This window comes from Chanodichthys erythropterus, chromosome 20 (genome assembly GCF_024489055.1).
Source record: "Chanodichthys erythropterus isolate Z2021 chromosome 20, ASM2448905v1, whole genome shotgun sequence".
Classification (NCBI taxonomy): domain Eukaryota; kingdom Metazoa; phylum Chordata; class Actinopteri; order Cypriniformes; family Xenocyprididae; genus Chanodichthys; species Chanodichthys erythropterus.
In genome coordinates, this window is record NC_090240.1 from 1823154 (window position 1) to 1835857 (window position 12704).

Sequence of the window (12704 nt, forward strand, 5' to 3'; positions counted from 1 at the left end):
TGAAGCATTCAAGCCGAAGACTTTATAGACTTTGGGATCCCTTTTAGGAGGGACTTTGATTTGAACTGTTGATGGGAACACAAAGCGTTGTAAAGCTCGGAATCAAATTAATCAATTGCGTCACAAACGATTCACTGTTCGAACCGCTCAAAGCGCCCCTTTGCGAGTCAGAACAGTAAGCGTAGTGAATACTAAAGATATACGAATACGAGACATCTTTAATAAGCCATTCACAAATGGTTATTATTAAGTTGTAATCAATTAAAAGTGATCAATGAATCATCTAATATCCTTAAACATGAGGTTTCTGTCAAGACATGATATTTCAGTAAACGGTAGTGCTTGTTAATAAAAACTGAACTATATCAGACAAAACATGACAATACGTCACTTCCCTTTATCAAATGCGTCATTTAAAAGTGTTAGACACATTTCATGTACAAATCATGTATAGACATGGGTTCATGGGACTTAGAGATGAACCATGGACGTCTTGAAACACTTTGAAACTGCTAGGATGCATCACAAAGCCTCGTTTAATGAAATCACGTGACTGTGGCAGTTTGACACACGCTCCGAATCACTGATGCAACACAAACGATTCATTTGAGTTCCAAAGCTTCTCAAGGCACGCCTCAAAAGGCACCCATCTCTGGTTTAAACCGTATGTGTGTGCGTGTGTGTGCGTATGTGGCGTCACCCACGTTGTCAAGTCTGAGTACCTCTATTCAGTCAAGTTGAATTTAAATTAAATTTAAAATTTAATTAAATCAATTTGTTTAGTTACCTATCTCTACTTCATGTTAATACTTTGTTCACCTGACTATCCCTATGCAGCCAAGTTGAATTTGGTTAAATTTGAAAATTTAATTAAATCAATTTTGTCTGTTTAACTTTCGTTTTAGATTTCTAAATCTACTAGGAAATTCTAATTTTATTTTGTTCAACTTCATTCCTCCTCTACATGTCATTTTATTTCCTTCACTTTCTTTCTATCTCTGTTCGGCCAAGTTGGATTTAATTAAACTTAGCATTTAATTAAATCAACCTGGGTATTCACATTCCCTAGGTCTAAAGGGACCTTCTGTTTTTATTTTATTTTATTTTTTTATTTTTTTTTGTGTTATTCTACTATCACCCTCTTCCCTTTTTCAATAGGATTACAGTAGTTATAGAAACTGTTGTTCCCTTAATGAGGCATAATGAGTTATAGGTTATTACTACGCTAACACCTATCTCTCAGCTCCCCCTGCTCACTCCTTAGTGCTGAGTACATGAAGTACGTCCACCGTCCAGTGCACTTGGGGCTCCAGAAAGGACTAGAAACTCTTCCCGTTGTTTCTTCTCCTTTCAACCTCAAGGCATCTGGTCTTTCCCTGTTTGTCTAGAGATTAGGTCATCACTTGAACCAGTGACACCTGCTTAACCATATCTCCTAGCAAGACTAAATGGGTAAAAAACCTCTTTCCTTCCTTTCCCTTTTCTTATTTCATTTTTTTTCTCTCTCTCTCTCTACCAGTTTGTTCTATTCATTTACCTTATGGTGATAATTTCTGGAAAGGAATCATCTGTACCCTGAGTAATAGTTTAATGACGTGTACCAGCCCCGTCATCAGTCAACACAGCTTACAGCTGTCATCCAAGATAGTTAAACACCTTAGTCTCATGCTGGCTTCCCCCACTTCAGCTAGCCACTTCCTATATGGCCCACATAGCTGTACGAACTTGCATTTGCCTGTGCTATCTCTTTCTCTCATGTCCCCATAAGTGTGCCTGTCTGCCCAGTACATCCAGCCCTGCCATCCAGGACCCCCTGGAGACCCAGCAGAACAATGTGATGGTTGCCCTTCAGCTAAAGCAGTCAACAACCTGCAACAGCAGAGTAAGGGACAGCGAGATCGGCAGCACCAGCAGACACTTGACACATGACCTGAGCCAAAAGGAGCTTCAATTTCTCCTTAGCCCATGCTCATACGGGCTTCCAACAGGAGGTAATTGAACGAACGCTGCAAGTCACTGAGTTCCACAGAGAACCAACCCACTCAGCATGAGAAGGCACAGGACAGATGCAAGAACCATGACAGAGCAGAGCAATTGAGGGAGGTCACCAGTCTTCAGGAGGCTCTGACAGCTGTTGAACTTCGCCAGTCAAAGAACGTAAAGAACTGTTTGTATTTAAAGAGACACTAAAGCGCATGCAGAGCTGAAATCCAAACACTGACTCGGCAATGCACCAGTGTGGGAGACGAACTTCTGGTGGTCCAAAAAGAACTGAAACAGTCCTACCAACTGCAAAGGGACCACACCAAGCACCAGCTCCCCCAGCCTTATACAAAGGGGGGGAGGGGCCAGAGCCTGCAGCCTAGGATACCACAGCGCTCATGCCAACATATGAGACCTTCCTTTTTGCCCGAAGCCCCTGACTGGCGTGACCCACCAAGACAGGCTCTCTTTCCTTGATCTAACCAGAATCACCACGATTTCTGACTTAACAGCCAGTCAACCCACAATCAGACTATTAGCAACTGAAACCAGTCAGCATAAAGGACTCCTCTGACCCATAAGTCTGAATGCAGATTGAGCGCTGCCCTCGACACCAGGCAAGGCAGATCTGAAAGTCCCAGGGTTACTGCCACAGACTCAGACAAACCTGGAATGAATGGAGGACACCCACAGGACCTTTGCCTCCTACACCAGTTAGTCACCTCTTTGGACAGCACAACCTGCCCTCATACAATGCCACTCATGTGACCTGACACACAAGGTCCCTCAGCAGGGGTTCTTAAGACCCCAGTGACTGTGAACTGCAAACACAGTGCCTTCCACATTGCTTCTACAAAGGTTCCTAGTCAGCATAGGGCATAAAAGTAGCTTTTAAAGTAGAAAATGTGTGTTCGCAGAAATGCAGGAGTCTGCATTAGGAGTGGAAGGAAACCTTGTGTGAATGTGTAAATCTCAAATGCTCATGACCATCCACGACGAGCTATTATGAAATATGACACTAGATTGAGCTGGTTAAGCTTTGATTCGCATGTAGATCGATGGTGCTGGCTTGTTAGGTGCAGATATAACTATAGCTTGAAGTGACACCTCTGCCGTAACAGAAAGAGTCTTAAGACATTTTAGCACATGTTCAAATGGTATCAGTGTAAAGTTAATCTGATTTTAGCGAAGAAATCCTAATCTCAGTATTAGAGCGTAAGCCTGTGTTGACGAAGGAATCTCAGCTCAGCGGCATGTAAACTGTACCAGAATTGATTATTCTGCTTTGGTTGGAGAAATACTAATTGCAGTATTGCTTAACCTGTTTCTGATGAATGAATCTCAGTACAGTGTTATATAAATGTAGATTTGGGTAATGCTCCCCTTTTTATAGTTAAGATTGATGTCATTCATCTAAACTTTGGCTGCATCTACAAGCATAGCTACCTCTTGACCAAAACTGTGTTTCACTCGCTGAAAGGAATATCAGTATACCTGCACAAGACGGACTTAACTATATATGCTTAAACAAGCTTTGACTTACAGCAAGCTGTGTAATTACCCTTTAAACAAGTACAAGACGTTGTTTAAAGTAGAGAGAAGAGTTTACATGAGTAAAATTTGCAAATGCCAAAACATATTTGCATTTTACTGAATGTAATATCAAGTTTTTGAAAATCTGAAAGTATAAGCATCACATTTTAACTCCGTACTTAACTAGTTTGAAATGGGCAGACAGTCTTCATGAACTGTTTGAATTGCTGTGGTGTGCATTGGTTCCCGTGACAACGACTTGTCACAGGAAGTGCTAACTCATCACCTTGTGATGCCATAGTGTAAACAAACCAGGCTAGGTGGCTAAGCTAACCCCACCTAGCAACCCTTCCGCTCAGGCTAAGCTAACTAATAGCTTCTACAGTTAGCGGTTAGCATCATTTATGTGAAGCCTTTAACTACAGCTTGTGTGTATGCAGTGTGAACTGATCTAAACCCATTCTGCTGTTTTAGTCACTTCTTTAAATCTTTTTATTGATTTTAATTATAATAGCAGTCAGCTATTAATTTTTACTAGTATTATTTCTTTCATCTTTGTGATTTACTTACATCTTCCTTTTTTCTGGTATGGTTTAATTTCCCAATATAACCACAAGCAACTAGACATACTCTCCTTCTTGATTTTGTTTATTTACAACAGTTGCTTCAATTTTATGAGCCAGCTACAAAGTAATCTGAACAATTACTAGGGCACAATTTTGAGCACCACTAATAAGCAGAATCTAATAGGAAAGCTCTCCTCTTCCTCTCCCTTTTTCTTTCCTATTTGTTCAGAGGTCAAGCCTGTCGTGAGTCATCAGTAAGAAATACTAAGAAATAATTTGACCACAAGAACCATCTTAAGTCATTTGTTAAACCTAGCTGTATTTTATACACCTGGCTGCTCACTGTGCCTTTAGCCCTAAATTCTGTTTGATCTTGCAGTAGTCTCTTGCCCTTACTCTCACCACAAGCGTGCCTAAAGGTTGCAGATGCTTAGCCTTGTGTCTGATCTTTCTGCACCTTCAACATCGCTTGCTGTTGCCATAAGAGAGACAACAAGAGCGAAAGGGGGGAATTATGTAATGATTGAGACAAATCAGACACGATTATTTGCTAGTTAACCAATGGTTTTAACCTCATTCTGGGGCCTGGCTTCCATCCCCCAAGAAGTTCTGTTACAAACTTTATTGCACCAATAAATGCCGCATGGAGAGCAGAAAAGAGACACACAAAACTGCATTTTCCCTGCATGTTCCACACAGAACACAGATGTTACTGCACTAACTTATAGACAGACTGTTCTATAAAAGAAATGGTAATCTCAGGAAATGGTATCCATTATTACTGTTGTTGTATTGTACTCATTGTATTTACATTTTTTATGATTTTTAAGTGGTATGACATGCAAGGTAACTTCAATCATGCCATGTTTAGTGTCTATGGGTTCCCAGCGGGAAGATTTGAATGTTTGTGTATGCGGTATGTCCATACCTGTGCAACACATAAGTATTACAAGGATCTTGTAATAGTCCTTCTTCAAATCTCAGCCAGTTTAATCTTAATCGGTCATAAAAGCCCCAACAAGGGGAGGTGTATGTCACCCTGAAATACAACATCCTCATTGGCCCACATCATTCCTAAGAGGTTGGCTTTGACCAGAGGTTAAAAGTCAGTGGATAGTGCCACTCCCTCTCTTTCTCCTTGCTCCTGAACGACCGAACGGACTGTCCTTGCGGCCGGCCTAGGCGAGGCCTGCAAGGCCTGTAGGCCTCGGCCTACAAATGAGCCATGTGCTCCTCATCCAACATAGAAAAGACTGATAAAAACTCCGGACTGAATCCTCAAGACCTCTCCTCAGATGGCAGAGCCGATGTTCCTCAGCCTAAGAGCACTTTGCAAGTATTGTACATTTTAACACTAAATAGCAATTTAGTATTAATTTGTAAGATGTACCGTTGCTATTGCTGAAGAAACTGATGATTCCTTTCCAGATTGCCTTTGACATTTCATGTAGCTCTAGTAACAGCATCTCTTCCGGTTCAACTCTATCAGTACTCACTCTGACTTGTGTATGTGTGTGTGACCCTTTGTGTATGTTATGTTATGTGTTTGTTAGTTTAGTTATGTGTTTGTGAGTTAGTTAATAAAGATTGTGCACAAGACATGTTTGGTTCTGACTCCGTCTGCTAATGAATTGCCTCTTAAGTGGTAGATCCGGACTACGTGCTCTGAGTAGTACAGTACAATAAGAAATATTATTTTTCCATAACTTGGAAATTAACATTTCTTAGAATTAATAAACAATCAACACTGAGCTTTCACTGGACGAACAGGTTAACTGATTGTAATATTAATTTTAATGTAGCTATGTCCAGTTAATCTGATTAACGGATTTGCATAATTCATAATATTATAATTAATAATCATAATGAGTTATGAATAATTATTAATATTTCCCCTTTGAGTTAATTTTCACTACAATTCTAAGAAAGAAAGAAAGAAAGAAAGAAAGACAGAAAAACAAATACTACAATTCTGTATGAATGCATAAGTCATGTGGTTAGTTCATGTAGTCTGATATACTGAGTGGTGGTACAGGTTGCAGTTAAGTCTGTGTCATGCTCTCATATTGTTTACATGGAATTATCTGAAGAATCATCAGAGAAATTAAGGTTTTCATTTACATTTATGCATTTGCATAAGAATAAAATAAAAACCTTTACAGACTCTGATAGAAAAGTGTGCAATATTCAATGAAGATTATAAAAATCAGTTAAAGATAAGGTTAAATATAAAATAATTTAAGTCAGTAAGGAAATCGATTTCAGTACATTTGTCCAGTGCCAGTAACTGCCAAGTCAGACTCCTTACAAAAGCAATATTACCTGGTCAACAAGCCCATTCAAGCCTATTCTGACACAACAGAATGGCCTTCTTTCATGTATTGATGTCAACAACAATCTGCTAATTGCATAGCAGAAAACTACAGATACATGTTTCAAATCATCTTTAGAGGTGCTGTATAAAACATGTTACTTATTCAGGAAATTCACTTAGGATACATTACCTAACCAAAATGACATAAAATATATAATATATACCCAGCAAAAGGTACAGGATACACCCACACTTTGAACATGTATACAGTAAACAAATGTGATTACTATAACAATTTAAAGATTTAGATGTTGATGCTTTACAATCACAAAATAATCAAACCAGATGAAAATTAAGTAAGAGCAAATAAATGTTATTTTAAGTGCATATTGTTAGTATATTGTAACGAGTCAATTGTAAAATACCCGAGATGTTATGCAATGCCAAAAAAGATTTAAATGAAGCAGAAAATTTGTGATCCCAGTTCATTTATGGAAGTAAAATAATGCCATATGTTACAGCAGATACAGCAATTAATAAAATTAAAAAGAACAATTACAAAAATAAATAAAATAGACCCATTAAAATATGTGAATAAGAATAAAATGTATAAAGATTAAAATATGAAATATAAAATACAACATTAAAAATTAAGCAAAACACAAAGTGTAAAAAGGTTTTATAAGGTTTTATGAAACATTAATAGTTTTAAATCTAAATTAAAAACATATCTTTTTAGTCTGGCCTTCCTGTAAATCCTGTAATCCTGTAATTCAGCACATATGTTCTCTGGAAGGTTGTTCCAGAGTTGAGGAGAATAACGGCTATAAAAGCAGCATCACCGAATTTCTTAGCTCCAAGTTAGAAGAAAAGAATCAGAGGATCTAAGAGTCCTTCTAGGTTCATATACTGTAAAACATTTTTGAAAGATAGTCTGGAGCAAGTCCGTGCAATGCCTTATAAACTAATAAAAGATTTTTTAAATCAATACCAAAACTAACAGGTAACCAGTGTAATGACTTTAATACTGGTACATTTATGATCTCTCTTTTTGGCTTTTGTATAGGCTACAGGCAAGCAGGTGGACTCAGAATATGGACGTAATGTGCAAAGTTTGACGCTAAGTGTTTCCCAGTGAAATACTGGCATAAAGTTGGCTTGACATTGGATGGTCCATATTTGCAAATTTAGGGACCATCTCTAAAGTTACATACGACATTGTTGTACACATGTCTAACTTTAATATCGTTTGAAGATAATGACTAACAGTCATAAACTGTAATGTGCTCATGTAGGTGTCAAGCATGATGCACACCTTTTAGATTTTTTTATATTTAATAAAATAAACCAATAAAAAATATTGCTATTTTTTTACTACTGCATGAGCTTATATTTCTTTTAATATCAACAATCTAAAATTATGGTATATGGTTGATTTTTGATATTTAATAAAATAAACTGTCAAATCGTGTAAATATTACTATTTTTCACTACAGCATGAGTTCATTTTATTATCAACAGTCTAAAAGTTGTGCATCACACCTACATGAACACTTTACAGACTGCAATTCATTCTCTTCAAACACTATAGAGCTTTAAATTATGGTATATTTTGTGTATGAGCGTACAGTAGGCTAAGTGTACTATTAAGGTATAATATATAACGATATTTACATATGACTTGACAGTTTATTTTATTCAATATCAAGAATCTAAAAGGTTTGCATCATACCTGAAACCTACATGAACTCTTTACAGTTGGTTTCATGACAGTAAAACCAACTCTACTGCTTTTTCTGCAGTTCCCAGATGTGAAATGTTGAAATTTGAACCACTGAATTTGTAGATGCAATTTTGTAGACAGAAAATTGCCTGCTGAATATTATAGGTTGTATTTTTAAACAGAAGGAATATTTTGGAAGTGAAATCTGAAAGGTGAATATAGATCATTGAAATTTTAACAATGCAAATGTGTGAGCTGTTTTGAATTGAAATATTCACAGCTTAAATATACAACCATGTTGAATTTCAGCCCATAAAAATGCAAGCCCTAAAACTACAATGCATAAAAAAACAAGCATGGTTAATGCAATGCATATTTTTTTCAAGTAGTGCAATTCAAGATGCTATTTGTTTAAAAAAAAAATATGGCATTATTTTACTTCCATATTCTTTAACATTTCTTATTAGCTACTTAAACTGTTACATTTAACAAAATATTAGGCTATAAGTTTGTCTGAAAATCTGTCTGTATTTTATTTCATATCAATACATTTTCATAAGGAAACACAGGCGGGATTTTTTGTTAAGAAACGCTGTAAAGCCATTTCAAAACGGCAGAATGAAACTGCGTCTGCGCATCACTACACTGTGCCTTTAAGGAAACTCGTCACAGTTTCAGAATGACGGTGATCAAGTCCCAGCATGCATCATTCTGCTTCAATAGTAACCTACGGCGGGTATTTCCATGCGGCTGTTCATTCAAAAAGTATTCTTTTTTTGTATGCTCCGTTAATGTTTTTGCCTATTTTACTGACTTATATGTTTAATATTTACGTTTTTGTTCTTATCTGAAAATCTGAACCATTGAGTTTAGAGAGAAGCAATAATGAAAGTAACAGTCCCGGTTACAGTGACTGTGCAGCTCGCGCGGCGTGAACTCTGAAATCTGAAATCTGAAATCGAGCGCCTGCTGTAGTATGATACACTGCACATCACTACCGTCACATTTTGTTCAGTGGTTTGAGGGATGTGGCGGGAAGTTGATCTTCTGCATGAAGCTACTGGAGAAACCGGCAAACACACAATCTAACTACGAACAGTTTCAGAACCATAACTTGAAATATCTTGGTGAATAGTGAATCTGTGATCATGCTGAACATTCGTTCTCTCGCGGTGCTTTTCATTCTGATATCTGCATTCATCTGCAGTTTGACAAACGCTGCCAAACTCAATATACCTAAAGTTTTATTACCTCTTGCCAGAAGCACAAAAATCAATTTTACACTGGAAGCAACTGAAGGATGTTATCGCTGGTAAGTGCATTACACATATAGCTCTATATTTGTAAAGGTGTTAAGAAATAATGATGTATGTGTGACAATAAATGCATTACTGTAACGATGAATGCAGAAAGCTCAAACACGTGGTGCTGCTGTTGTGAGGGAGGGAGGGTGTGATGTGTTTGTTCTGACTGCCATAGTTGCTTTTTAAGTTGCATTTTACTTTTTAAATTTGTCTACTTTGTAGATAAGAAAATATTTTAAATAAATGTTTTATTTTTCATACGACAAGAGTTGCATTTTATTTTAACACTCTTATTGCACTCTTTTCTTTTTTTATTGCCCAGCTACCGACCTCACTCACTCATGTGTATCAGTTCTTTATTTATTAATAGTTCATTATTAATATCCGATTATCATCGAGTCAAGTGATACTGGTACAATGTACGCCCTGAGTGCACTGTAAGATCCTGTCAAAATGCATACATTTCTAGAACCCTGTTCACTTTCTGGAGCATTGTATATGCCTATAGGAAAACGATTGTTCTCGCCACAGGTCGTCCAACAGGCCGGAGGTTGCCAGTATAGAAGCAGTGGATGTGGATGAGCGTCAGTGCTCACATAGGGCCGTTCTGCAGGCCCGCTCCACTCAGCCATCCAGACTCACCAGCATCATACTCGCTGAAGATATTTGTGAGTGCCACCCAATGTTTTTATTATTGGTGCTGTAGCTTTGTAATTCCTTTTTAGTTTGTAATATTATACTTACAGAGACAATGTGCTATGCACTCTTATATCAGCTATTAACCCATCTCTCGAACACAATTACAGTGACCTGAGACTGGAGCTTTTATGCATCCTTTCTGAAGCTCAAAAGTAGTCCAAATGTGCTATCTAAAGCCATCTAAAGTGATAATATAACTTTGTGTGACCCAAATTTAAATAAATAATTATTGATAATAATCCACTGCTATCGGATCATCAGAACTGGATCAGTCTGATTTGTGAGCAGCTCCTTCACAGGTGCATTTCCCATACAATGATGTAACTCGCTGATTAACTACCATTGTATGATGCATCATTGGATAAACTAACCAACTAGTCATGACTGTCTCACAAAACAGTAGTAACATGGTTGTTACTTGTCCCTTTCACTTTCCTTCACTTTCATTATATTGAGATGTAAAGAAATCACCTTTTGAGTTTCACAGACAAGAGTATATTTGAGTTTCATGGACATTGCAATATGCAAAATTTTTTTTTGCTTTAAGTTTAGTAAACAGTGAAATTTGCATCACATTTTAAAGGACAGCAAGATGGATAATGTGTTTTTAATTTAAGGCATGTTTTGGGTGAAACGAATATTGGCAACATACCGATCAGGTTACTCTGAATGGAAATGACCTGATATCAATTTATAGTGACTAAATAAGAGTTTATGTATAAGAGCAAATGTAGTTTCAGAGAAGTTGTCAATGTGGAAAATAGCTGTAGTTTAGTCCTCCTCAGTGTGCTGTGATCTGCGTTCAGTGACAGGACAGGTGCTGCGCTGTGATGCTATAGTGGATGTTATCAGTGAGATCCAGATAGAGTCCACCACGCGAGAGCTTCACTTGGAGGATTCTCCTCTGGAGCTGAAGATCCATGCACTCGATTCAGAGGGTGAGTGGAGCACCTCTTCACATGACGCACATACACATCTGCTCAGTTTTGTTTTTGTTTAGCTTGCATCGCAAAGCAAAAACAATATTTTTTTCTGTTTTATAAGGTAATTGTAAATTAAAATCTAAAAGGAAGTAATTTTGTTGCGTAATACCATTCCTGTTTCATTTTCAAATGAAAAAATGAAAATACTTAAATTAATACTTAAACTTAAATCAAGTGTGCATTATAATAATGCCATATCTGTATCTATAATGCTGTATATTGTTGGAGGAATTAAAATTTTACAGTTCTTTCCACAGGTCAAACCTCAAGCTTTCCAAGCTGTATATTTAAGCTTCTAGTTATCATTTGTATTTATCCAATTTAAGCTAAGTCGATTACAAAACTAACAAGCCATTCAAGATTTGAAGATTTTCCTTTTTTCTGTATGTAAATTAAGGTGCAATCTACAGTAGCTGAAACAATGCAATTACTTCTAACATCCGAATTATATAAATATTTAAGACTAATTGTGAAACACTTATATTATCATAATGTATTCTCATTTATTTTGTCCTGATCTCTTCATTAATTAAAAAAATGCTTGTAAATGTAACTTATATTATACATATAATGATTTGAATACACAGATTCTATGCTTTAAATTTCTTGAATTAAAATTCATTTTGATGTCATTTTTTGAGCAGGGTGATTATACCTGTTTTGGTTTCATAACGGAAAAGAGCATCATAATGAGAATAAAATATCTGAAAACAAAATTGTACGTAGTTTGGTATAATATTTTGTTAAAACAGGTGCTGGTCATATAATTAGAATATCATCAAAACGTTGATTTATTTCACTAATTCCATTCAAAAAGTGAAACTTGTATATTATATTCATTCATTACACACAGACTGATATATTTCAATTGTTTATTTCTTTTAATTTTGATGATTATTTGATAACAACTAAGGAAAATCCCTAGTTCAAGCTAGTTCAAGCTTCCAGAATGACTCTGACAGTGAAGACGGATTGCACACATGTCATTTGTGTTCAGTCAGGGTAAAAATATTCCTCATTTTGTCTTCAGGAAACACCTTCAGTACTCTTGCCAGTCTGTTGTTTGAGTGGACTATCGTGAAGGACGCTGAAATGGCAGGTTTCCCTGATTCCTACAACACGCTACAGTAAGAGCACATGCTTCCTGTGACCAAATAATGCTATCTTTTACTTGGTAGTCCTGTTTTGTCCCATTTCCTCATGTTTGAATATTTAAAAGGTTTTTGTTTTTGTTTTTGTTTTCAGCATGACAAAATAAATATGAAATTATTTTATAAGCACTGAAGAATGTTTTTTTTTTTTTTGTGTCCCTTAGCTGGGGTAGACTCCATATTTATATGGACAGTTCAGCCAAAAATATAAATGGATATTTACTTGTCCTCATGTCATTACGAAATTGTTAGACAACACAAAAAAACTTTGTCCACACAATGGAATTCGGTGGAGACAAAACATTAAACAACCATAAGATTGCCATTTATTATACCATTTATTGAAGTGACTGTAGATCTATCCTTCACATCCTCATTTTACATTCACAAAAAATTTGATATGGCATCTACCATGATTACATTCTGTTCTGACAAGCTTGACTGCACA

The 12704-nt window shown here is 36.5% G+C and overlaps 1 protein-coding gene across 1 annotated transcript in view; it reads left to right on the forward strand.

Moving 5' to 3' along the window:
* The first annotated feature begins 8813 nt into the window (after positions 1-8813).
* Positions 8814-12704, forward strand: part of nup210 (nucleoporin 210) — a 126988-nt gene continuing 123097 nt past the window's right edge. Inside the window, exons 1-4 of the mRNA XM_067370411.1 lie at positions 8814-9431; positions 9955-10091; positions 10929-11060; positions 12136-12232. Of these exons, the coding sequence (XP_067226512.1) occupies positions 9268-9431; positions 9955-10091; positions 10929-11060; positions 12136-12232 (530 nt within the window). The 5' untranslated portion in view covers positions 8814-9267. The remainder of the gene's footprint in view (positions 9432-9954; positions 10092-10928; positions 11061-12135; positions 12233-12704) is intronic.